General features: G+C 40.9%; 1 protein-coding gene and 1 long non-coding RNA gene across 2 annotated transcripts; both read right to left on the bottom strand.

Annotated features, from left to right (window-relative positions):
* Positions 1–254: 254 nt before the first annotated feature.
* On the bottom strand, positions 255–1,202 carry LOC116581722 (olfactory receptor 11A1-like). Its single transcript, XM_032328926.1, has one exon. It carries the CDS (start codon positions 1,200–1,202, stop codon positions 255–257), a length of 948 nt encoding a protein of 315 aa, XP_032184817.1.
* Positions 1,203–8,331: 7,129 nt separating this feature from the next.
* On the bottom strand, positions 8,332–22,514 carry LOC116581835. The gene is made up of 3 exons (XR_004282254.1): positions 22,504–22,514; positions 19,751–19,756; positions 8,332–8,405 (listed from the first exon to the last, which is right to left on the bottom strand). It is a non-coding gene; the product is annotated as an uncharacterized LOC116581835 (long non-coding RNA).
* Positions 22,515–23,827: the final 1,313 nt, after the last annotated feature.

Raw genomic sequence — 23,827 nt, 5'->3', positions numbered from 1 at the left:
CTGAAGGCAGAGGCTTTAACCCACTGAGCCACCCAGGTGCCCTTACATAGTCTATTTTAAAAAGAATAAAAGATAAAAGTAAATTTTAAGTTAGCACTTGAAATTTTTTAATTTTTTTTAGAGTAACTATAGAACATTTTGCAAAGGGAAATGTCAAAATAGAGCAAAGTTCTTCCTCCCCAACCAGCCAGTTCTGAAAGAAACCCCAGTGGAGACATCCAAAGTCCAAATAAAATCTTCACCACCATCCTCCTTCAATCAGGTGTTTCAAAGTGCTTAATACACAAAAGCCTCTGCAGTGCATGATGAATCTCCTTATTCCTCAGGGTGTAGATCACAGGATTGAGAAGAGGGGTGACCACAGTGTAGAGCAGAGCAAAGACCTTGGAGAGGAGTGGGGAGTGGACGGCAGACGGTGCAATGTACAAGACCATGAGAGTTCCATAGAAGGTGGACACTACTGCCAGGTGGGAGGAACAAGTGGAGAAAGCCCTCTGCCTCTGGGCCCCTGCAGGGACTCTTAGCACAACTACCACAATCCGGGCATAGGATGTCAGAATCAGTCCAAAGGGGATAGTGAGGCAGACCACAGAGAGAACAAATGTTGTCATCTGGGCAATGCTGGGATCTGAGCAGGCAAGGCCCACCAAAGGCATGAAGTCACAGTAAAAGTGGTCAATCTGGCTGGGGCCACAGAACCTCAGTTGGCCCATTAGGGCCACAACCAATCCATCCACCATGAAACCAGAGAACCAAGCTATGAGCACCAGCCCCAAGCACCCTCTGGGCCCCATCAGAAGGGGATAGTGGAGTGGATAGCAGATTGCCAGGTATCTATCATAGGCCATGACGGCCAGCATGAAGCATTCAGCTGTGGCTAGAGAACCAAAGATAAAGAACTGGAGCAAGCATCCAGCCACAGAGATGGCTGCCTTCTGCAAGAAGCCCTGCAGCATTTTTGGCACCACTGTGGAGGTGTAGAAGATCTCCAGGAAGGACAAGTTAGCCAGGAAGAAATACATGGGTGTGTGGAGCCTCTGTGAGCTAACCACCACCACAATGATTAGCACATTCCCCATGACAGTGGAGATGTAGATGACAGTGAACACAATAAAGAAAAGGAGATGCAGCTCAGCTATGTCATGGAAACCAAGGAGGACAAATTCTGTAATAGTTTGGTTTTCTAGAGCAACCATTTCCATAGGGATCATCCAAGCTGCTCTCTGGCAGAGATTAAAGGAGAGATTCTAGTGCATCTCTTCTCATACACCAACTCTGAGATAAGTAGGGCTAAAATGAAGAGTGATGTTGAGTATCCAGAATACAAGTCCCTTGCACATCCTCACCTGTCCCTCTTTGTAGTGGCTTACCCCTTGTCCAACTCCTGTTCCTGGGGCTGTCCTTAATTGTGCATGTTCTCACTCTAGAGAGTTCATCCAAATACCAGCAGTCTTCAGAGCCCTTCACCCTGTTAATTCAACACAGTATTTCTGTGACACAGTGAAACCACAATCCTAATCTGTAGATCCAGCCACACATCCTCCCTCCTGAACACCCTCCAAATGCTTGCTAGACAGCTCAAAACATGATCAGCGTGATCAAACATGAATTCCTCCATCCTTCTCAGTCACAGTCAAACAGGTGAGTGGTGAAAAATTATGTCTTGATACTGCCCTTACCATATAATAGTCATTTTCATCTGAATGTCCTCTCCCATTCCCCACCTCCAATCAGTGACATCCCTTACACATTCTCTCCTCATTGCACACCACTGCTTTCACAGCCCCTTCATGACCATCTCAGTACAGTTACCTCTCTGTGGCCTGCTAGTCCCCAATTTTCCCTCTCCCTTAGCAAGACAACCTTCTTTAAATACTGGTTCCATCGAGTCATTCAAGATTTTATATTGGAAATGTGACCAGTGACAGTGCAGGGAAGTATAGGTTCTGTGGGAACAGAGAGACCAAATACAAAGGAGTGGAGGAAGTGTGAGAATCTGGTCAGGGAAAGTAGATTGTAGGATCAGTTTCACAGGACAGGGAAGAGCTGGCCAGGCAACAGGCAGGAGAGTGGACAGAGCAATCTAAGCATGAGAGGCATCCATGGAAGCAAAGACATGTCATTGAGCTTTTAAGATCTAAAAATGGGTCTGTGTATGTACAAGGAAAATCTCCTATGCTATGCAAAGGGATGTGTGGGTTTTATATTGAAAACAATGACAGTACATCAAATGACTGTGAGTATAATGGAAAGATCAAAAACAAACCCGAGATATTCACTTACACACACACACACACACACACACACACACACACAGAGGCATATATACATATCAAATCCTAACAGTGGTATTTTTTAGGCTGCAGGATTAATAAGCATATATTCTGTTTATTATCACATAAAATATAAGTTATTTTTAATACAGAGAGGCTAAAACATCAGTTGCCTGAGAGGCGGACCTGGATGGCTGAGAGCCAAAGTTGGGTGGGAGATTTCACTTCGCACTATTTTGTACTTCATGCCTGAAGCCACATCTGCCTTCTCCATAGAACCCAATGTCCCATTCTCCTGCCTGACCTGACTAATAAATATTTGAAGGTCCATTTTAGGTTTCGTCTCCTCCGTAAAACCTCCCTGACTAGTGGAGCCCTTTACTCCTTGAGCAATCATGCACTAAGTATATAATGTACAGGAGATATTATGCCAGGTGCTGAGTATTCTAGGTCAAATGAAACCTGTCCATATGCCTAAGGAGCTTACAATCTTGTGCAGAAAATGGACGCATCAACAAGTAACTGCAATACACTAAAGGAGAGCTCATGAATCTAACCTAATGTAAGAAACATTCCCGGGAGGAAGTGGCCCTGGACTGATGGGATGGCTGTGGAGAACAGAAGGTATTGTGGGGAGGACATTTCAGGGAAAAGGAAAATGAGCAGCAGAAACTGAGGTCAGAAAACATATAGAATGTGAAGAGCAGAAGGAGGTGTTGTGAGAAAGTAGCCAAGGACAATTAAAAGAATTTCTTTTCTGGAGAAGCATTAGGATTGAGGCAAAGAACATGGAAGGTAAGGATGGAGAGATGGTCCAGGACCAGAGTGCAAGGGTCCTGTCCCGTCATGATGAACTGGAGCTCTATCCTATAAGCACCAGGTCACACCTGAGGCTTTTAGAAACTGGGGTGATGGGGTCTACCTGCACTTGAATGGTGCTGAGGAAGCTGGGCCCAAGGTAACCAGAATGGAAGAGGAAGAGTCCACACAGCTGGAACCCGGGGAGCACTCCCTTGAAGTGATCATTCATTATTCTGTTGTTTGCACTTTCTCCCTTTTGGAAAACTACTGGTTCCTCTATCACAGAGATTACAATTTATATCCACCATACTCAACAAAGTTCTAAACAAAGATGAAGCCTCAATAAACACTGATGTTTAAAACCACTTGTGCCACAACCAAAGCCCATGTGACCTGAACAGTGGGGGTTCTGCAGTACGTGAACCTAGAAATTCCAGAATTTCTGTTACTGTCTTATTCCACATCCTGTACCTCAGTGTTCTTCTTGGTGGTATGAATTTGGCTTTCCTCTGAGGACCTTCTATAACCTCTATATCATTTATGCACCCCAAACCCAATGTGAATATTGGGTCCTTTCTACACCATTACTCTCCCAGGAGAGGTAGACATGCAGACCAGTCAAGAACCTCCAGTCATAAATAGCTCATTATCACCCCAGGAATTAGTGTCAAAAGTAGATCATACTGACACAGCCATTTATCCCTATAGTCAACCAAGATTTGCATCCCTATAGATTCCACTCACTCACTCTCCAGGTCATAAATGAAGTGGAAGCCTTCTTTCCTGTGGCAGCATTCAGCTGGCTGAAACCAGAAAGCAGCACAATGGAGAACAACACGATGAGGACAAACATAAGTTTCATGATTTTGTTGCGAAATTCATGTGTGCCTATTGAAATCCATTTCATGACATTGTCTAAAGGAGCAACATGCTATTTCCTTCATTCCAACTATCCTGGAGAGGAACCAGGATTTCAGGGAACAGATTTCAGGGAACAGAGTGAGGATGAGAACAAGTCAGGGGAAACAAAAGAAAAGAAGTCCCATTGACCTCCAAGTGCCAAAACATCAGCAGTCAGAGACATATGTCCCTGACTGGCATTCTCTAGGGTACCAGTAAGACCTCAGTCTTGGCAAAACCCAGCCCCCCAACACACACACACACACACACACTCACAATATGAGGAGAACACACACATTACAATGTCCCTGGTGCTATTAACCTTCATTAGGCCACTGAACAAATGCTAAACAACGCTAACCTATCCAGGAATGTGATCAGAAACAAGAGATGAGAATGGAAACAAAGGGTGAAATATAAATGTTAGGAGGGCTCGGGGTATTAAGTCATTTTTTAGAAGGCCAATGTGGTGTGATCCACCTATACATGAGCTAATTAACCCCAATTTCCAACCCCCGTGGAATATCTAACTTCAATGTGTGTGGTCACAGAATCCACTAGTAGAGTTTCTGGAAATATGGCTGTATTCTATCTCCCAAATCAGATTGTTCTTGGGAGTTTTTTTAAAAGTTCATTCTTGTAAAAACTGATTTTTTATCGTAAGATAACCCTGGCCTTTCAGACCACAGCATCCCAGACCTGTTTTTCAAGGAAAGGGGTGGGGGCAAAAGGAAAGCATAGGTATGGGGTGTGTGCAGGGCCACTGAAGGAAAGGTCACTATTGCCTAGAAAGAGAGAGAGACCATCAAATAGGGAAGGAGCTAAGTTTTGTGCTTGGAAACTCCATTCTAACAGAGAGGGAAATGAAAATAGTGCAAATTATCCATTTTCTGAAAAACACCCAATCACAGGCTCAACCCTGTATAGGTAAAAGTCATAGCAGGGGGTCTTCAGTTAAAACTCTCACCACTGGTGGAAATGCAATTTTTATTTTTTTCTTTGGAAACTGTGAATTTAATTATTCCTTAGAAAATGAAGAAAGTTTATTCCCACATATTTCAAAATATCTGGTAAATGTGTTGTTTTTATAAACAGAAAACAAAGAGTAAATAAATTTTCATTAGTTTGGATTCTTAATTTAATTCTCCTTAGCTTTCTTTGGCATTTACTCTGTAATAAAGTAGAAAATATAACAAAAATGTTTAAGGAAAACATCATGATGTTAGGCATATGCCATATCTATTATCCCATGAGAAATAGGATAAATCTCCATTGTGAAGGAAAACAGTGTGAATGTGTCCTTCTCAAACCAATGCTGTCCTCATGACGATTTGTGGTCCACTTCCAGGAGACAAGGAAATGAGCAGGGTGCAGAAGGGAGATTGAAAACCAGCTTCTTAAGGTCCCAGTGATAGAAATGGCAACAATAGGATTCTGGAGGAAGACTGTAGTATTTCCTTAAAGACCTCTGAAGAAGAGACCTTTTGCCTCTCTGAGTTAAAGGAAATGTGTTACTGGTTAGAGGAGAAAACTCTGCAAAGACCAATTCCTTAGTTTTCTAAAAGGATCTGTGAACCAAGCTGCAAAGAATTATACAAAAATAGGAAACTCACCTGAAATAACAATCCTAAAGGAAAATAGTGAGGAGAATATGTGTTAAGGTGGGCTGAGGGCTTCACAATATTGATGTTTCCTGCCTTCAGTGCTCTCCCTCTGTGAGCTCAAGCTGAAGTCATGCAGAGCACTGATTGGCAACAGCTTACCAGTCACTCTCTGTGCCCCAAATCCATTCTGTCCTCCACTCTCCATCTCCCCTGCTAGAACCCAGATCCCTGTGCCCTTTCCTTGCAGGTCCTTCCTCTGTCATAGGGAAGCTGACAATTGCCCAGAGGGGAGAGGCAACCCCCTGAGAGCCAATTACAGATTTTCTGGAGAGAGGTCCTAAATGCACAAGAAAGACCAGTCTCCTGAGACATTTGTCTCTTTCTAGAGGAGGTCCCTGAGCTGTTGGCTTGACCAGAAATAGAGAAGAAACAAAGAATCAAATGAGAACCCACCTTGACATCCACAAAGGGACTTACACTTTTCCCCCAGTAGTTCATCCCCAGTCTCCAGTCTCTTCCACAGAATTCATCACAAAATTCCCCGGAGTTCTCTGAAGTATCCCTCCACCACCACTGAATGTGGTCCTCCCAGAAGACTGCTCTGAACTCTCACTCTCTATCATGCTGCCTCTAGGCTCAATCACCATGCCAATACAGCTGACACTTAGACAATGTGGGGGTTAAGAGAACCAACCCCCATGCAGCCAAAAACACATGTGTAACTTTGACTCCCCAGAAACTTACTACTAATGGCCTACTGCAGACCGGAAGTTTACTAGTAACATAAACAGTTTATTAGCACATATTCTGTACATTATGTGTATTATACACTGTTTTCTTACAATGAAGTAAGCTAGAGGAAAGAAAAATGTTAAGAAAACCATAAGGAAGAGAAAATACATTTACAATACTGGACCTTATTTATCCAAAAAAAAAAAAATGCATGTAAGTGGATCTGTGCTTTTCAAGAGTCAACTGTATTTCCATAGGGACAGTCCTTCAGAGGAGTGTTTTATGTGAATGGTCAGAGCCTGCCAGCACTGGGCCTGCTTTTAGGGGAGGGAAGCTAGCATGTTGCCACAATGTCCAAATATCACAGCAATCCAACCTGTCTTAAGGGTTAACTGGCTTCAGACTTAGTGCTTCTTGCTTGCTGACCTAAGTCAGTAGCAGAAAAATCTACTTTCCTTGAGATTTGTGGACCACTGGCCTTTTAAGAGGGAAGGACCAGGCTTTCCACAAGATAAGGCCTGACTGCATTTGAAAACAGCTGCCACAGAATCCAGCAAGTCTGTTCAGGGTCATGTCCACTTACATGTCACAGGATGGGAACCTGCTGCTCACACATGTAGCCCTCTCCCTTTCCCCAAGCCTTCTCCTGGTCTCAGCTGGACAAGAAAGATGGTCTTTGAGGCATTAATTCACCATCTTCCCAGGTTGCTGGCTTTCCTTTCCCACTGTCACTTGTCTTTGAGTATTGGTTTTCAAGTGATGAGCAGCTGAACCTGAGTTGGGAAATGGTTCTCTGTCCATAACATAAATGGTTATATAGCTTTTCAATATCTTCTGAGTGGTATATCTGCCCAGCACATCTACTGCTTTGTACATAGTACACACCAAGATGTATTATAAATGTTGTTAACCTTAAAAATAAAAATTATTTTTAGCAGCTAACATGGTGTATTTGGGGGAAGGAGGAAGCAAGATGGCAGAGGAGCAGCAGACTGAAATATCATTGGGTCCCAGGAGTCAAATCGTTCCAAATATCTACAAACTCAGCAGGAGATAAAAGAGAAGAAGAGCAGCAATTTAGGAACAGAAAATCAACCACTTTCTTGAAGGTAGGACGTGCAGAGAAGTGAATCTGAAGTGACAGGAAGATAGACAGCAGGGGGAAGGGCCGGCTCTCTGCACTCGGTGGAGCAGTGGAGCACAAAATCAGATTTTTTAGAAGTCTGCTCCACTGAGGGACATCACTCCAGAGGCTAAGCAGGGGGTGGAAACTTCACAGGGACAGTGTGGTCTCAGGACCTTTGGGGTCACAGAAAGACCAGGGGTGTCTGGGTGTGGCAGAGCTACCAGGTGTTGGAGTAGGGAAGCCAGTGGGAGAGATGGAGCTGAGCAGTGGGCTCTCAGTGTGGGCTTACCTTAAACCATGATCCGAGGCCCAGTTAGGCCACTAATCTTCAAACAGGCAGCCCACAAGTGGAAGATCTGGGGAGACCCCCTCCTTCCTTCTCAGGAGGAGCAGTGTGTGAGGACATGGCAGGAATCTGCTGGGTTTGGAGACTCCAAACAGGGCCATGCACTAGAGATAGAAATGCTCAGTCACAGTCTGGGTAACCTCGGAGTGTGGCTGGAGACCAGGGAGACAGGAGAGATTGACTGCATTTCTCTGAGAGTGCATTGAGGAGGGGGCCCAAAGAGGGGAAGCTGGCTACAGAGATGGAACCCAGGAGTGAGCTCTCAGCTCGGGATTACCTTAAACAGTGATCGTGGTACAGTCGAGCCTTTGCTCTTTGAGCAGGAACTCCACAAGCGGCAGATCTGGGGAGACTCACCTTCCTTCTCTGGAGGCAGAAATCTGCTGGATTTGGATATTCCAAATGGGGACACACGCCAGAGACAGAAATGCTTGGTCACATGCCAGATGAGCTCAGAGTATGGCCCGAGGCCAGGGAGACAGGAGTGATTGACTGCTTTTCTCTGAGAGCACACTTAAAAGCGATGACCTGAGCTCTCAACTCCTCTGGCTGGAGATCGGGAGGCCGCAATTTTCATTCCCATCCTCCAGGGCTCTAAGGAAAGCGTTCAGGGATCAAAAGCTCTACCCCAAAGATACAGATGTAGGGAAAAGAAGGGCCATCTGTACCCCAATGTTTACAGCAGCAATGGCCATGGTCGCCAAACTGTGGAAAGAACCAAGATACCCTTCAACGGACGAATGGATAAGGAAGATGTGGTCCATATACACTATGGAGTATTATGCCTCCATCAGAAAGGACGAATACCCAACTTTTGTAGCAACATGGACGGGACTGGAAGAGATTATGCTGAGTGAAATAAGTCAAGCAGAGAGGGTCAATTATCATCTGGTTTCACTTATTTGTGGAGCATAACAAATAGCATGTAGGACATGGGGAGATAGAGATGAGAAGGGAGTTGGGGGAAATTGGAAGGGGAGGTGAACCATGAGAGACTATGGACTCTGAAAAACAACCTGAGGGTTTTGAAGTGGTGGGGGGGGTGGGAGGTTGGGGTACCACGTGGTGGGTATTATAGAGGGCACGGATTGCATGGTGCACTGGGTGTGGAACAAAAACAATGAATACTGTTATGCTGAAAATAAATTTTAAAAAAAAAAGTTCCTGAGAGCGATTGCAAGCAGATTACTTAGCCCGGCCCTCAGCAAGGGCAGCACAATTCTGCCTCAGGCAAAAATTACTACAACAGGCCCCTCCCCCAGAAGATCAGCAAGAACATCCAGCCAAGACCAAGCTAACCAAGGAGAACTGATAAAGAACTGATTAAGGAGAACAGCAGAATTCCAGAGGAGGGGAAAACAAAGCATGGAATTCATTCCTTTCTCCCCATGATTCTTTAATCTTGCAAAATTATTTAAATTTTTTTTATTTTAATTTTTTTCTTATTCTAATTTAACTTTTCCTCTTTGCCCTTTTACGTTTTAAACTAGTTTATCTTAACAATCCCTTTCTAAAAATATCTTTTTAAACCTTCATTATTATAGTCATATTTTATCCTTCATTGTATCTAACTTTATTTTTTGTATACATATAGGGGTTTTTCCTCTAAAAAATTTTGGGATACAACTTCTTCTAAAAGATCAAAATATACCTTAAATCTAGCACAGAGCTTTGTTCTAGTCTCCTGCCTAAGCAAATTCTCTCCACTTTCTTTTCTTTCTTTATCCAACCAACTTATCAATTCCTTTTTTTAGAAATTTTTTTAAATTTTCATCCTTAGAGTCACATTTCATCCCTTCATCATGTTTACCCTTATCTTTGTGTATATATAAGGTTTCCTTTCTTTAAAAAATTTTGGGAGGTGGGACGCCTGGGTTGCTCAGTTGGTTAAGCAGCTGCCTTCGGCTCAGGTCATGATCCCAGCATCCTGGGATTGAGTCCCACGTCGGGCTCCTTGCTTGGCAGGGAGCCTGCTTCTCCCTCTGCCTCTGCCTACCACTCTGTCTGCTTGTGCTCGCTCTCGCTCCTCTCTCTCTGACAAATAAATAAATAAATATTTTTTAAAAATTGGGGGAGGTAATTTCTTCTAAGAGACCAAAATATACCCCAAAATCAAGTGGGTGACTCTGTTCTATTCACCAGTCTAATATATATATATATATAAATTTTTCTTTAATTTTTTTAAACTTCTTTTTACCCCCTTTCTTCTTCCCCCAATTTGGGGTCTCTTCTGATTTGGTTACTGTACTTTTTTCTGGGATCTTTTCCACCCTTTTAGTATTTTATTCTCTCATTCATATATTCTTATCCGGATAAAATGACAAGGTGGAAAAACTCACCACAGGGGAGAAAAAAAAAAAGAACAAGAGGCAGTACCAAAGGCTAGGGACCTAAACAATATGGACATTGGTAATAAATCATAGCTAGAGTTCAGAATGACAATTATCAACATGCTAGTTGGGCTCAAAAAAGGCATGGAAGATATTAGAGAATCCCTTTCTGGAGAAATAAAATCCCTTCCTAGAGACAAAAAAGAACTAAAATATAACAAAGTTGAATCAAAAAAGCAATAAAAATGGAGGCTCTTGGGGTACCTGGGTGGCTCAGTGGGTTAAGCTTCTGCATTCAACTCAGGTCATGATCTCAGGGGCCTGGGATCAAGCCCTGCATCAGGCTCTCTGCTCAGTGGGGAATCTGCTTCCTCCTCTCTCTCTCTGCCTGCCTCTCTGTTTACTTGTGATCTCTGGCTGTCAAGTAATAAAATAAATAAAATAAAATAAAATAAAATAAAACCCTTTTTAAAAAGGACACTCTTAAAATTGCACTTAAAACCATAAGATACCTAGGAATAAACCTAACCAAAGAGGCAAAGAATCTATACTCAGAAAACTATAAAGTATTCATGAAAGAAATTCAGGAGGACACAAAGAAATGGAAAAATGTTCCATGCTCATGGATTGGAAGAGCAAATATTGTGAAAATGTCTATGCTACCTAAAGCAATCTACACATTTAATGCAATCCCTATCAAAATACCATCAATTTTTTCAAAGAAATGAAGCAAATAATCCTAAAATTTATATAGAACAAGAAAAGACCCTGAATACCAGAGGAATGTTGAAAAAGAAAGCCAAAGTTGGTGGCATCACAATTGCAGATTTCAAGCTCTATTACAAAGCTGTCATCATCAAGGCAATATGGTCCTGGCACAAAAACAGACACACAGATCAATGTAACAGAATAGAGAGCCCAGAAATAGACCCTCAACTCTATGGTCAACTAATCTTTGACAATTGAGGAAAGAATGCCCAAGGTGGGTGGGGGGGGGAACAGTCTCTTCAACAAATCATTTTGGGAAAATTGGACAGCCACATGCAGAAGAAGGAACCTGGACCATTTCCATACATGACACACAAAAAATAGACTCCAAATGGATGAAAGACCTCCATGTGAGACAGAAATCCATCAAAATCCTTGAGGAGAATACAGGCAGCAACCTCTTTGACCTCAGCCGCAGCAACTTCTTCCTAGAAACATCACCAAAGGCAAGGGAAGCAAGGGCAAAAATGAACTACTTGGACTTCATCAAGATCAAAAACTTTTTCAGAGCAAATGAAACAGCAACAAAACTAAAAGACAACTGACAGAATGGGAGAAGATATTCGCCGATGACATATCACATAAAGGTCTAGTATCCAAAATCTAGAAAGAACTTATCAAGCTCAACACCCAAAGAACAAATATTCCAATCAAGAAATGGGCAGAGCACATGAACAGATATTTCTGCACAGAACATCCAGATGGCCAACAGACATATGAAAAAGTGCTCCACAGCACTTGGCATCAGGGAAATACAAATCAAAACCACAATGAGATCCCACCTCACACCAGTCAGAATGGCTAAAATCAACAAATCAGGAAATGACAGATGTTGGCGAGGATGTGAGAAAGGAGAACCCTCCTACACTGTTGGTGGGAATGTAAGCTGGTGCAACCACTCTGGAAAACAGCATGAGTGTTCCTCAAAAGGTTGAAAATAGAGCTACCTTACAACCCAGCAATCACACTACTGGGTATTTACCCTAAAGATACAAATGTAGTGATCCAAAGGGGCATGTGTACCCAAATGTTTATAGCAGCAATGTCCACAATAGCCAAACTATGGAAAGAACCTAGATGTCCATCAACAGATAAATGGATAAAGAAGATGTGGCATATATATATATGTATATGGAATACTATGCAGCCATCAAAAGAAATGAAATCTTGCCATTTGCAATGATGTGGATTGATCTAGAGGGTATTATGCTTAGCGAAATAAGTCAATCAGAGAAAGACAATTATCATATGATCTCCCTGATATGAGGAATTTGAGAGGCAGGCAAGGTGGGGCTTGTGGGGTGTAGGGATGGAATAAAATAAAACAAGATGGGACCAGGGAGGGAGACAAACCATAAGAGACTCCTAATCTAAGGAAACAAACTGAGGGTTGTTAGGGGAGAGGGAGGGATGGGGTGGCTGGGTTATGGACCTTGGGGAGGCTATGTGCTTTGGTGAGCGTTGTGAATTTTGTAAGACTGATGATTCACAGAATTATACCCCTGAAGCAAATAATACATCACATGCTAATAAAATAAAAAATAAAAGAAATTTTTTAAAAGGCAGGAGAGAAAAAAGTGGCCTTAAATGACATGTTAGACCAAATGCACTTATCAAAGATATGAAGAACTTCCCATACAAAAGCAGCAGAATACACATTCTTCTCAAATGCACATGGAACATTCCTCAGTATCGATCCCATATTAGGCCACAAAAGAAGACTTGATTGGGATGCCTTGGTGACTCAGTCATTAAGCATCTGCCTTCAGCTCAGGTCATGATCCCAGGGTCCTGGTATCAAGCCTCACATCAGGGTCCCTGCTCAGCCAGAAGCCTGCTTCTCCCTCTTCTACTCCCCCTGCTTCTGTTCCCTCTCTCGCTGTGTCTCTCTGTGTCAAAAAATAAATAAATAAAATCTTTGTTTAAAAAGACTTGATAAATTTAAGAAAGTTGAAATCACATTAAGCATGTTTTCTGAAGTTGTTCCTTTAAGTATAAAACTAAAAGTCAATCAAAAGAAGAAAATGGGGGCGCCTGGATGGCTCAGTGGGTTAAGCCTCTGCCTTCAGCTCAGGTCATGATCTCAGGGTCCTGGGATTGAGTCCTGCATCAGGCTCTGCTCACAGGGAGCCTGCTTTCCCCTCTTTCTCTTCCTGCCTTTCTGCCTACTTGTGACCTCTGTTAGTCAAATAAATAAATAAAATCTTTTTAAAATAATAAGAAGAAGAAAATGGAAAATTCATGAATAAGTGCAGTTCAAACAACATGATACTGTGCAATGAGTCAATGAATTAATCAAAAAAGAAATTTAAAATGCCTTGAGACAAATGAAAATGGAAACACAACACAAATTCTATGGGACACAGCAAAAGCAGTTCTAAGAGCTAAGTTCATAGCAATAGTCAGAAAGAAAGAAAGATTCAAATCAATAATTTATCTTTACACTTAATTGACTTAGAAAAAAAATAAGAACTGAAGTTCAAATTTAGTAGGAGGAAGGAAATAAAAAGGATCAGAATGAAATTAAATTGAAGCCAGAAATAAAATTACAAAGATCAATGAAACTAAGAACTGGTTCTTTGAAAGGATAAACCATACTGACAAATTATTACCTAGACTTGTAAGGAAAAAAAAAGAAAAAGCTCAAATAAATAAAATTGGAAATTAAATAGAAGTTATAAATGATAACAAAAATTCAAAGGATCATAAAAGACTACTATAAACAATGGAGAATATAAACAATGGACTACTATAAACTACTGGACAACATAGAAGAAATGGATAAAAATCCTACCAACATTAAAACCTTTCAAGCTTAAATCATGAAAAAATAGAAAACCTGAATAAAAATTTATTGATAAGGGGACACCTGGGTAGTGTAGTGGATTAAGTGTCTGACTCTTGACCTTGAGCTCTGTTCAAACCCCAGTTTGGCTCCATGCTAGGCATACTTTTAAAAAATTACAGTAAGATGATTGAATCAATAATCAAAAGTCTCTTAACAAACAAAATTACTAGACCAGAGAGCTTCACCAGTTAATTTTACCACTCAAAAAAGATTTAAGCCTATCAATCTCAAACTCTACTAAAAATGAGATTCTAAATGATTATAAATGATTCTAAAAGCATATTATGAAACCAGCCTTATCCTTACACCAAAATAAAGACAGTGGAAAGAAGGAAGGAAAGAAGGAAGGAAGAAATTAAAAAACCAGTATCTCAGAGGAGGAGTCAAGATGGTGGAGAAGTAGCAGGCTGAGACTACTTCAGCTAGCAGGAGATCAGCTAGATAGCTTATCTAAAGATTGCAAACACCTACAAATCCAATGGGAGATCGAAGGGAAGAAGAACAGCAACTCTAGAAACAGAAAATCAACCACTTTCTGAAAGGTCGGACTGGTGGAGAAGTGAATCCAAAGCGACAGGAAGATAGACCCTGGGGGGAGGGGCCGGCTCCCGGCAAGCGGCCGAGCAACGGAGCACAAAACCAGGACATTTAAAAATCTGTTCTGCTGAGGGACATCGCTCCAGAGGCTAAACTGGGGTGAAGCCCACGGGGGGTCAGCATGGCCTCAGGTCCCGCAGGGTCACAGAAGGATCAGGGGTGTCTGAGTGTCGCAGAGCTCGCAGGTATTAGAACGGGAAAACCGGCTACAGAGACAGAGCCAAGAGTGAGCTCCCAGCTTGGGGTTACCTTGAACCAGTTGCAGGCTCGGTGAGCTCGGAGCGCGGCTGGAGGCCAGGGAGATGGGAGTTATTGGGCGCTGTTTTCTGATGGCGCACTGAGGAGTGGAGATCTGGGCTCTCGCTCCTCCAGGCCAGAGACCGGGAGGCCGCCATCTGTATTCCTGTTCTCCAGAACTCTACGGAAAGCGCTCAGGGAACAAAATCTCCTGAAGGCAAACCCGAGCGGATTGCTCAGCCCGGCCCCTGGTAAGGGCGATGCGATTCCGCCTGGGGCAAAGACACTTGCAAATCACTACACCAGGCCCCTCCCCCAGAATATCAACAAGAAATCCAGCCAAGACCAAGTTCACCTATCAAGGAGTGCAGTTTCAATACCAAGGAGAGCGGTGGAATTCCAGAGGAGGAGAAAGCAAAACAAAGCACAAAACTCATGGCTTTCTCCCCATGATTCTTTAGTCTTGCAGTTAATTTAATCTTTTCTTCTTTTTCAATTTTTTTTCTCTTCTTCTGCTAATTCTTTTAACTTTTACCCTTTTCTTTTTTAACGTTTTTTTAACTAATTTATCTAATATATATTTTTTCTTTTTTATAATTTTTCTTTATTCATTTTCTTTTTTTAATTATTTCTTTTCTTTTCTTTTCTTTTTTCTTTCTGAACCTCTTTTTACTCACTTTCTCCCCCCTCACGATTTGGGATCTCTTCTGATTTGGTTAAAGCATATTTTCCTGGGGTTGTTGCCTCCCTTTTAGTATTTTACTTGCTCCTTCATATACTCTAATCTGGACAAAATGACAAGGTGGAAAAATTCACCACAAAAAAAAAAAGAACAAGAGGCAGTATTGAAGGCTAGGGACCTAATCAATACAGACATTGGTAATATGTCAGATCTAGAGTTCAGAATGACGATTCTCAAGATTCTAGCCGGGCTCGAAAAAGGCATGGAAGATATTAGAGAAACCCTCTAGGGAGATATAAAAGCCCCTTCTGCAGAAATAAAAGAACTAAAATCTAACCACGTTGAAATCAAAAAAGCTATTAATGAGGTGCGATCAAAAATGGAGGCTCGGGGCACCTGGGTGGCTCAGTGGGTTGAGCCACTGCCTTCGGCTCAGGTCATGATCTCAGGGTCCTGGGATCGAGTCCCGCATTGGGCTCTCTGCTCAGCAGGGAGCCTGCTTCCCTCTCTCTCTCTCTCTCTGTCTGCCTCTCTGTCTACTTATAATCTCTCTCTGTCAAATAAATAAATAAAATCTTTTTTAAAAAATGGAGGCTCTCACTGCTAGGATAAATGAGGCAGAAGAAAGAATTAGTGATATAGAAGACAAAATGACAGAGAATAAAGAAGCTGAGCAAAAGAGGGACAAACAGCTACTGGACCATGAGGGGAGAATTCGAGAGATAAGTGACACCATGAGATAAAACAACATTAGAATAATTGGGATTCCAGAAGAAGAAGAAAGAGAGAGGGGAGCAGAAGGTATATTGGAGAGAATTATTGGAGAGAATTTCCCCAATATGGCAAAGAAAACAAGCATCAAAATCCAGGAGGTGCAGAGAACCCCCCTCAAAATCAATAAGAATAGGTCCACACCCCGTCACCTAATAATAAAATTTACAAGTCTTAGTGACAAAGAGAAAATCCTGAAAGCAGCCCAGGAAAAGAAGTCTGTAACATACAATGGTAAAAATATTAGATTAGCAGCAGACTTATCCACAGAGACCTGGCAGGCCAGAAAGAGCTAGCATGATATATTCAGAGCACTAAACGAGAAAAACATGCAGCCAAGAATACTATATCCAGCTAGGCTATCATTGAAAATAGGAGAGATTAAAAGCTTACAAGACAAACAAAAACTGAAAGAATTTGCAAACACCAAACCAACTCTACAGGAAATATTGAAAGGGGTCCTCTAAGCAAAGAGAGAGCCTAAAAGTGGTAGATCAGAAAGGAACAGAGACAATATACAGTAACAGTCAACTTACAGGCAATACAATGGCACTAAATTCATATTTCTCAATAGCTACTCTGAATGCTAACAGGATAAATGTCCCAATCAAAAGACACAGGGTATCAGAATGGATAAAAAAACAAAACCCATCTATATGTTGCCTACAAGAAATTCATTTTAAATCTGAAAACACCTCCAGATTTAAAGTGAGGGGGTGGAAAAGAATTTACCATGCTAATGGACATCAGAATAAAGCAGGAGTGGCAATCCTTATATCAGATCAATTAGATTTTATTTATTTATTTTTTTTTTTAAATTTTTTTTTTTTTAAAGATTTTTTATTTATTTTTCAGAGACAGAGGGAGAGAGCGCGAGCGAGCACAGGCAGACAGAGAGGCAGGCAGAGGCAGAGGGAGAAGCAGGCTCCCTGCCGAGCAAGGAGCCCGATGTGGGACTCGATCCCAGGACCCTGGGATCATGACCTGAGCCGAAGGCAGCTGCTTAACCAACTGAGCCACCCAGGCGTCCCAGATCAATTAGATTTTAAGCCAAAGACAATAATAAGAGATGAGGAAGGACACTATATCATACTCAAAGGGTCTGTCTAACAAGAAGATCTAATAATTTTAAATATCTATGCCCCTAACATGGGAGCAGTCAACTACATAAACCAATTAATAACAAAATCAAAGAAACACATCAACAATAATACAGTAATAGTAGGGGACTTTAACACTCCCCTCACTGAAATGGACAGATCATCCAAGCAAAAGATCAACAAGGAAATAAAGGCCTTAAATGACACACTGGACCAGATGGACATCACAGATATATTCAGAACATTTCATCCCAAAGCAACAGAATACACATTCTTCTCTAGTGCACATGGAACATTCTCCAGAATAGATCACACCCTTGGTCCTAAATCAGGCCTCAACTGGTAACAAAAGATTGGGATAATTCCCTGCATATTTTCAGACCACAATGCTCTGAAGCTAGAACTCAATCACAAGAGGAAATTTGGAAAGAACCCAAATACATGGAGACTAAAGAGCATCCTTCTAAAGAATGAATGGGTCAACCCGGAAATTAAAGAAGAATTGAAAAAATTCATGGAAAAAAATGATAATGAAAACACAATGGTTCAAAATCAGTGGGACACAATAAAGGCAGTCTTGAGAGGAAAACATATAGTGATTCAAGCCTTTCTCAAGAAACAAGAAAGTTCTCAGTTACACAACCTAACCCTACACCTAAAGGAGATAGAGAAAGAACAAAAAGAAACCCTAAACCCAGCAGGAGAAGAGAAATCACACAGATCAGAGCAGAAATCAATGAAATAGAAACCAAAAAAACAATAGAACAAATCAACGAAACTAGGAGCTGGTTCTTTGAAAGAATTAATAAGATTGATAAACCCCTGGCCAGACTTATCAAAAAGAAAAGAGAAAGGACCCAAATAAATAAAATCATGAATGAAAGAGGAGAGATCACAACTAACACCAAAGAAATACAGACAATTATAAGAACATACTATGAGCAACTCTACGCCAACAAATTTGACCATCTGGAAGAAATGGATGCATTTCTAGAGACATATAAACTACCACAACTGAACCAGGAAGAAATAGAAAGCCTGAACAGACCCATAACACCAGTAAGGAGACTGAAACAGTTATCAAGAATCTCCAAACAGGGCGCCTGGGTGGCTCAGTGGGTTAAGCCGCTGCCTTTGGCTCAGGTCATGATCTCAGGGTCCTAGGATCGAGTCCCGCATCGGGCTCTCTGCTCAGCAGGGAGCCTGCTTCCCTATCTCTCTCTCTCTCTCTCTGGCTGCCTCTCCCTCTACTTGTGATTTCTCTCTGTCAAATTAATAAATTTAAAAAAAGCTTTAAAAAAAAAATCTCCAAACAAACAAAAGCCCAGGGCCAGACAGCTTCCCAAGGGAATTCTACCAAACATTTAAAGAACTAATTCCTATTCTCCTGAAACTGTTCCAAAAAATAGAAATGGAAGGAAAACTTCCAAACTCATTTTATGAGGCCAGCATCACCTTTATCCCAAAACCAGACAAGGATCCCATCAAAAAAGGGAACTACGGACTAATATCCTTGATAAACACAGATGCGAAAATTCTCACTAAAACACTGGCCAATAGGATTCAACAGTACATTAAAAGGATTATTCACCACGACCAAGTGGGATTTATTCCAGGGCTGCAAGGTTGGTTCAACATCCGCAAATCAATCAATGTGATACAACACATTAATAAAAGAAAGAACAATAACCCTATGATACTCTCAATAGATGCTGAAAAAGCATTTGACAAAGTACAGCATCCCTTCCTGATCAAAATTCTTCAAAGTGCAGGGTTAGAGGGCACATACCTCAATATCATCAAAGCCATCTATGAAAAACCCACCGCAAATATCATCCTCAATGGAGAAAAACTGAAAGCTTTTCCGCTAAGGTCAGGAACACGGCAGGGATGTCTATTATCACCACTGCTATTCAACATAGTACTAGAAGTCCTAGCCTCAGCAACCAGACAACAAAAGGAAATTAAAGGCATCCAAATCGGCAAAGAAGAAGTCAAACTATCACTCTTCACAGATGATATGATACTATATGTGGAATACCCAAAAGATTCCACTCCAAAACTGCTAGAACTTGTACAGGAATTCAGTAAAGTGCCAGGATATAAAATCAATGCACAGAAATCAGTTGCATTTCTCTACACCAACAACAAGACAGAAGAAAGAGAAATTAAGGAGTCAATCCCATTTACAATTGCACCCAAAACCATAAGATACCTAGGAATAAACCTAACCAAAGAGGCAAAGAATCTATACTCAAAAAACTATAAAGTACTCATGAAAGAAATTGAGGAAGACACAAAGAAATGGAAAAATGTTCCATGCTCCTGGATTGGAAGAATAAATATTGTGAAAATGTCTATGCTACCTAAAGCAATCTACATATTTAATGCAATTCCTATCAAAGTACCATCCATTTTCTTCAAAGAAATGGAACAAATAATCCTAAACTTTATATGGAACCAGAAAAGACCTCGAAATGCCAATGGAATATTGAGAAAGAAAGCCAAAGTTGGTGGCATCACAATTCCGGACTTCAAACTCTATTACAAAGCTGTCATCATCAAGACAGCATGGTACTGGCATAAAAACAGACACATAGATCAGTGGAACAGAATAGAGAGCCCAGAAAGAAACCCTCAACTCTATGGTCAACTAATCTTCAACAAAGCAGGAAAGAATGTCCAATGGAAAAAAAGACAGCCTCTTCAATAAATGGTGTTGGGAAAATTGGACAGCCACGTGCAGAAAAATAAAATTGGACCATTTCCTTACACCATCGACAACGTGGATAGATACAACTTTTATTTTTAATTCGTTCCCACTATTCTGGTTCTTTTCATATTTTCATACAACTTTTTAACCTATTTACCATCACAATGAGATGTTCAGTACAACAAATTCCATAATAACCTTTTAACCTGAACTTTTTTGATACATATACCTGTGTCTTTCTTTTGCTTTTCTATTTTTTATTTTCTTGTTTTTAAAAAAAAAAATTTTTAATATTCATGTAGAGATGAGCTTCAGGGTAATCCCCTTTCCTAAATCAATGCTACCCCTATATGTAAACTAGTTTTAACCCCACTTTACTCAGAAAGTTGAGTCCTTTAACAAAGATATCAAGATACATCCAGGAAGAATCAAAATAACCGTCCTCGCCCACACTGAGAATTTATAACCACCCTCCCATGTTTTTCCTCTGTCAGTATTTCTGTGTATTTGTTTTTGTTCTGGTAGTATATAAATCTTATACTTGGGGTTCATTTGGGCTGGGTTCTTTCTTTATTTACTTATTTATTTTTCTTGTCACCTACTTTTGTCAGTCTTCTTGTTTTTCTGTTTTTGTTTGTATACTTTATAAATCTTACCTTTGGAGCTAGTTTGGGCTGTGCCTTCTTTATTATTTTTTCTTTCTTTTTTTTTTTCCTGTCTCTCTCTCTTGCTCGCTTGCTCACTCGCTCTCTCTTTTTCTTTTTTCTTTCTCTTTGGTGGGGACTCTTGATTGCTCAGAAGCATTCCAGAGTGCAAATTGCCTGCACCACAGTTGATACATTCAGCTACACATCCCTTCAACCATCTCTCACCAAAATGACTAGGAGGAGGAATGCCCAACAGAGGAAAAATTCAGAAACTGGGCCCTCTCCATCAGAGCTTTTGGATATGAACATAAACAGTATGTCCAAAAGGAAATTCAGACTAACCATTATACAGGCAATAGCTAGGCAGGAGAAAGACTTTGATGACAAAATAGAATTGATTAGGGCAGAAGTCAAAGCACCAGGGATGATGTTAACAATGTTCTCAACGAGTTCCAATCTAATCTAAATTTTCTAAAAGCTAGGGTAACTGAGGCAGAAGATAGAATTAGTGATCTGGAGGACAAACTGATAGAGAAAAAGGATCAGGAGGAAGCCTGGAACAAACAGCTTAGAAGCCATGAAAACAGAATTAGGGAAATAAATGACTCCATGAAACATTCCAACGTCAGAATTATTGGAATCCCTGAGGGGGAGGAGAAAGAAAAACTAGAAGATACAGTTGAACAAATTCTCCATGAAAATTTTCCCAGTCTAGCCAGCGGAACCAGCATTTGTGTACTACAGGCAGAAAGGTCTCCCCCAAGTTCATAGAACCTAGAAAGACGTTGAGACACGTGATTGTGAAAATGATGGATCATAATTTCAGACAGAACTCTTGAAAGCAGCTAGGAGGAAGAGATTTCTTATGTACAGAAGAAAGCCCATTGGAATAATGTCAGACCTGTCCACAGAAACCTGGAAAGCCAGGAAGGGCTGGCAAGACATATTCAGGGCACTAAATGAGAAGAACATGTAGCCAAGAATACTTTATCCAGCAAGGCTGACATTCTAAATTGATGGAGAGAGAGATAAAGAGGTTCCAATACCAGCAAAGTTAAAAAGAATATGTGACCACCAAGCTGGCACTGCAAGAAATGTTAAGGGGGTCTATGAAAGAGAAAAAAACCCAAGAATATAATAGAACAGAAATATATGGAGACAATCTATAGAAAAAAAGACTTCACAGGTAACACGATATCAATAAAAACGTATCTCTCAATAATAACTCTCAATGTTAATGGCCTAAATGAGCCCATAAAACAGCAAAGGGTTGCAGATTGAATAAAACGACAGGACCCATCCATATGTTGTCTACAAGAGACCCATTTTGAACCTAAGGATACATCAGACTGAAAGTGAAGGGATGGAGAAGCACCTTTCATGCCAATGGGACTCAAAAGAAGTATGGGGTAGCAATTCTCATATCATATAAATTAGATTTTAAACTAAAGACTGTAGTCAGGGATACAGAAAGACACTACATCATTCTTAAAGGGACTATCCAGCCAGAAGATCTAACGATTGTAAACACTTATACCCCCAATACAGTTCCTCCCAATTACATAAGAAAACTGTTAATCAAGAAAAAGAGTCATATTGATATGAATGTATTAATAGTCAGAGATCTTTTTTTTAAGATTTTATTTATTTGTTTGACAGACAGAGACCACAAGTAGGCAGAGAGAGAGGAGGAAGCAGGCTCCCTCCCTGAGCCACCCAGGCGCCCCAATAGGCAGAGATCTTTGCACGCCACTCTCAGTAATAGACAGATCATCCAATCAGAAAATCAATAAAGAAACAAGACCACTGGGGCGCCTGGGTGTCTCAGTGTGTTAAAGCCTCTGCTTTCAGCTCAGGTCATGGTCCCAGGGTCCTGGGATCGAGCCCCACATCAGGCTCTCTGCTCAGCAGGGAGTCTGCTTCCCCCTCTCTCTCTGCTTGCCTCTCTCCCTGCTTGTGATCTCTATCAAGTAGATAAATAAAATCTTTAAAAAAGAAAAAAAAAGAAACAAGACCATTGAATGACACATTGAACCCGATGGACTTCATAGATATATACAGAATATTCCACCCTAAAACAACAGAATACTCATTCTTCTTGAGTGCACATTGAACCTTCTCCAGAATAGACCACAGTATGTGATCAAAAATCAGGACTCAACCGACACCAAAAGATTGAGATTATTCCCTCCATATTCTCAGATCACAAAGCTTTGAAACTGGAGCTCAATCACAAGGAAAAGTTCAGAAGGAACTCAAACACCTGGAAGCTAAAGACCACCTTGCTTAAAAATGCTTGGATCAACCAGGAAATCAAAGAAGAACTGGAACAATTCATGGAAACCAATGAAAATGAAGACACTTCGGCCCAAAAAGTATGGGATACAACAAAGGTGGTTATAAGAAAGAAATACATAGCCATCCAAGCCTCCCTCAAAAAAAAAAAAAAAAAGGAAAAATCCAGAATACACCAGCTGTCCTTACACCTTAAAGAAATGGAGAATCAACAACAAATTAAGCCAACCCCACACACAAGAAGGGAAATAATCAAGATTAGAGCAGAGATCACTGAAATAGAAACTAGAGATACAGTAGAACACATCAATAAAACTAGAAGCTGGTTTTTTGAAACAATCAATAAGATCAATAAACCATTGGCCACACTAATCCAAAAGAAAAGATAGAAGGCCCAAATTTAAAAAATTATGAATGAAAAGGGAGAGATTACAACTAACACCAAGGAAATAGAAACAACCATTAGAAATGATTATCAACAGTTATATGCCAATAAGTTAAGCAAGCTAGATGAAATGGATGCCTTCCTGGAAAACTATAAACTCCCAAAATTTAACCAGGAAGAAACTGACAACCTGAATAGACCAATATCTAGTAACGAGATTGAAACAGTGATCAAAAACCTCCCAAAAACAAGAGCCATGTACCTGATGGATTCCTGGGGGAAATCTACCAAACTTTCATAGAAGAAATAACACCCATTCTCCTGAAGCTGTTTCAAAAACTGAAGCATAAGGGAAACTTCTAGACACTTTTTATGAAGCCAGCATTACCCTGATCCCCAAACTAGGCAAAGACCCCACCAAAAAGGAGAATTTCAGACCAATATCCCTGATGCATATGGATGCTAAGATTCTCAACAAGATCCTAGCAAATATGATCCAACAGCACATTAAAAAGATTATCCACCATGACCAGGTGGGATTCATCCCTGGGTTGCAAGGCTGGTTCAACATTTGCTAATCAATCAATGTGATGGAACAGATCAGTAAGAGAAGACAGTAGAACCACATGTCGAAGAAGAAGAAGAAGAAGAAGAAGAAGAAGAAGAAGAGGA

The sequence above is a fragment of the Mustela erminea genome, chromosome 21, assembly GCF_009829155.1.
Source record: "Mustela erminea isolate mMusErm1 chromosome 21, mMusErm1.Pri, whole genome shotgun sequence".
In the NCBI taxonomy this organism is placed as follows: Eukaryota; Metazoa; Chordata; class Mammalia; order Carnivora; family Mustelidae; genus Mustela; species Mustela erminea.
Note: the sequence above shows the minus strand (reverse complement) of the source record. Positions and strands in the feature narration are given on the sequence as shown.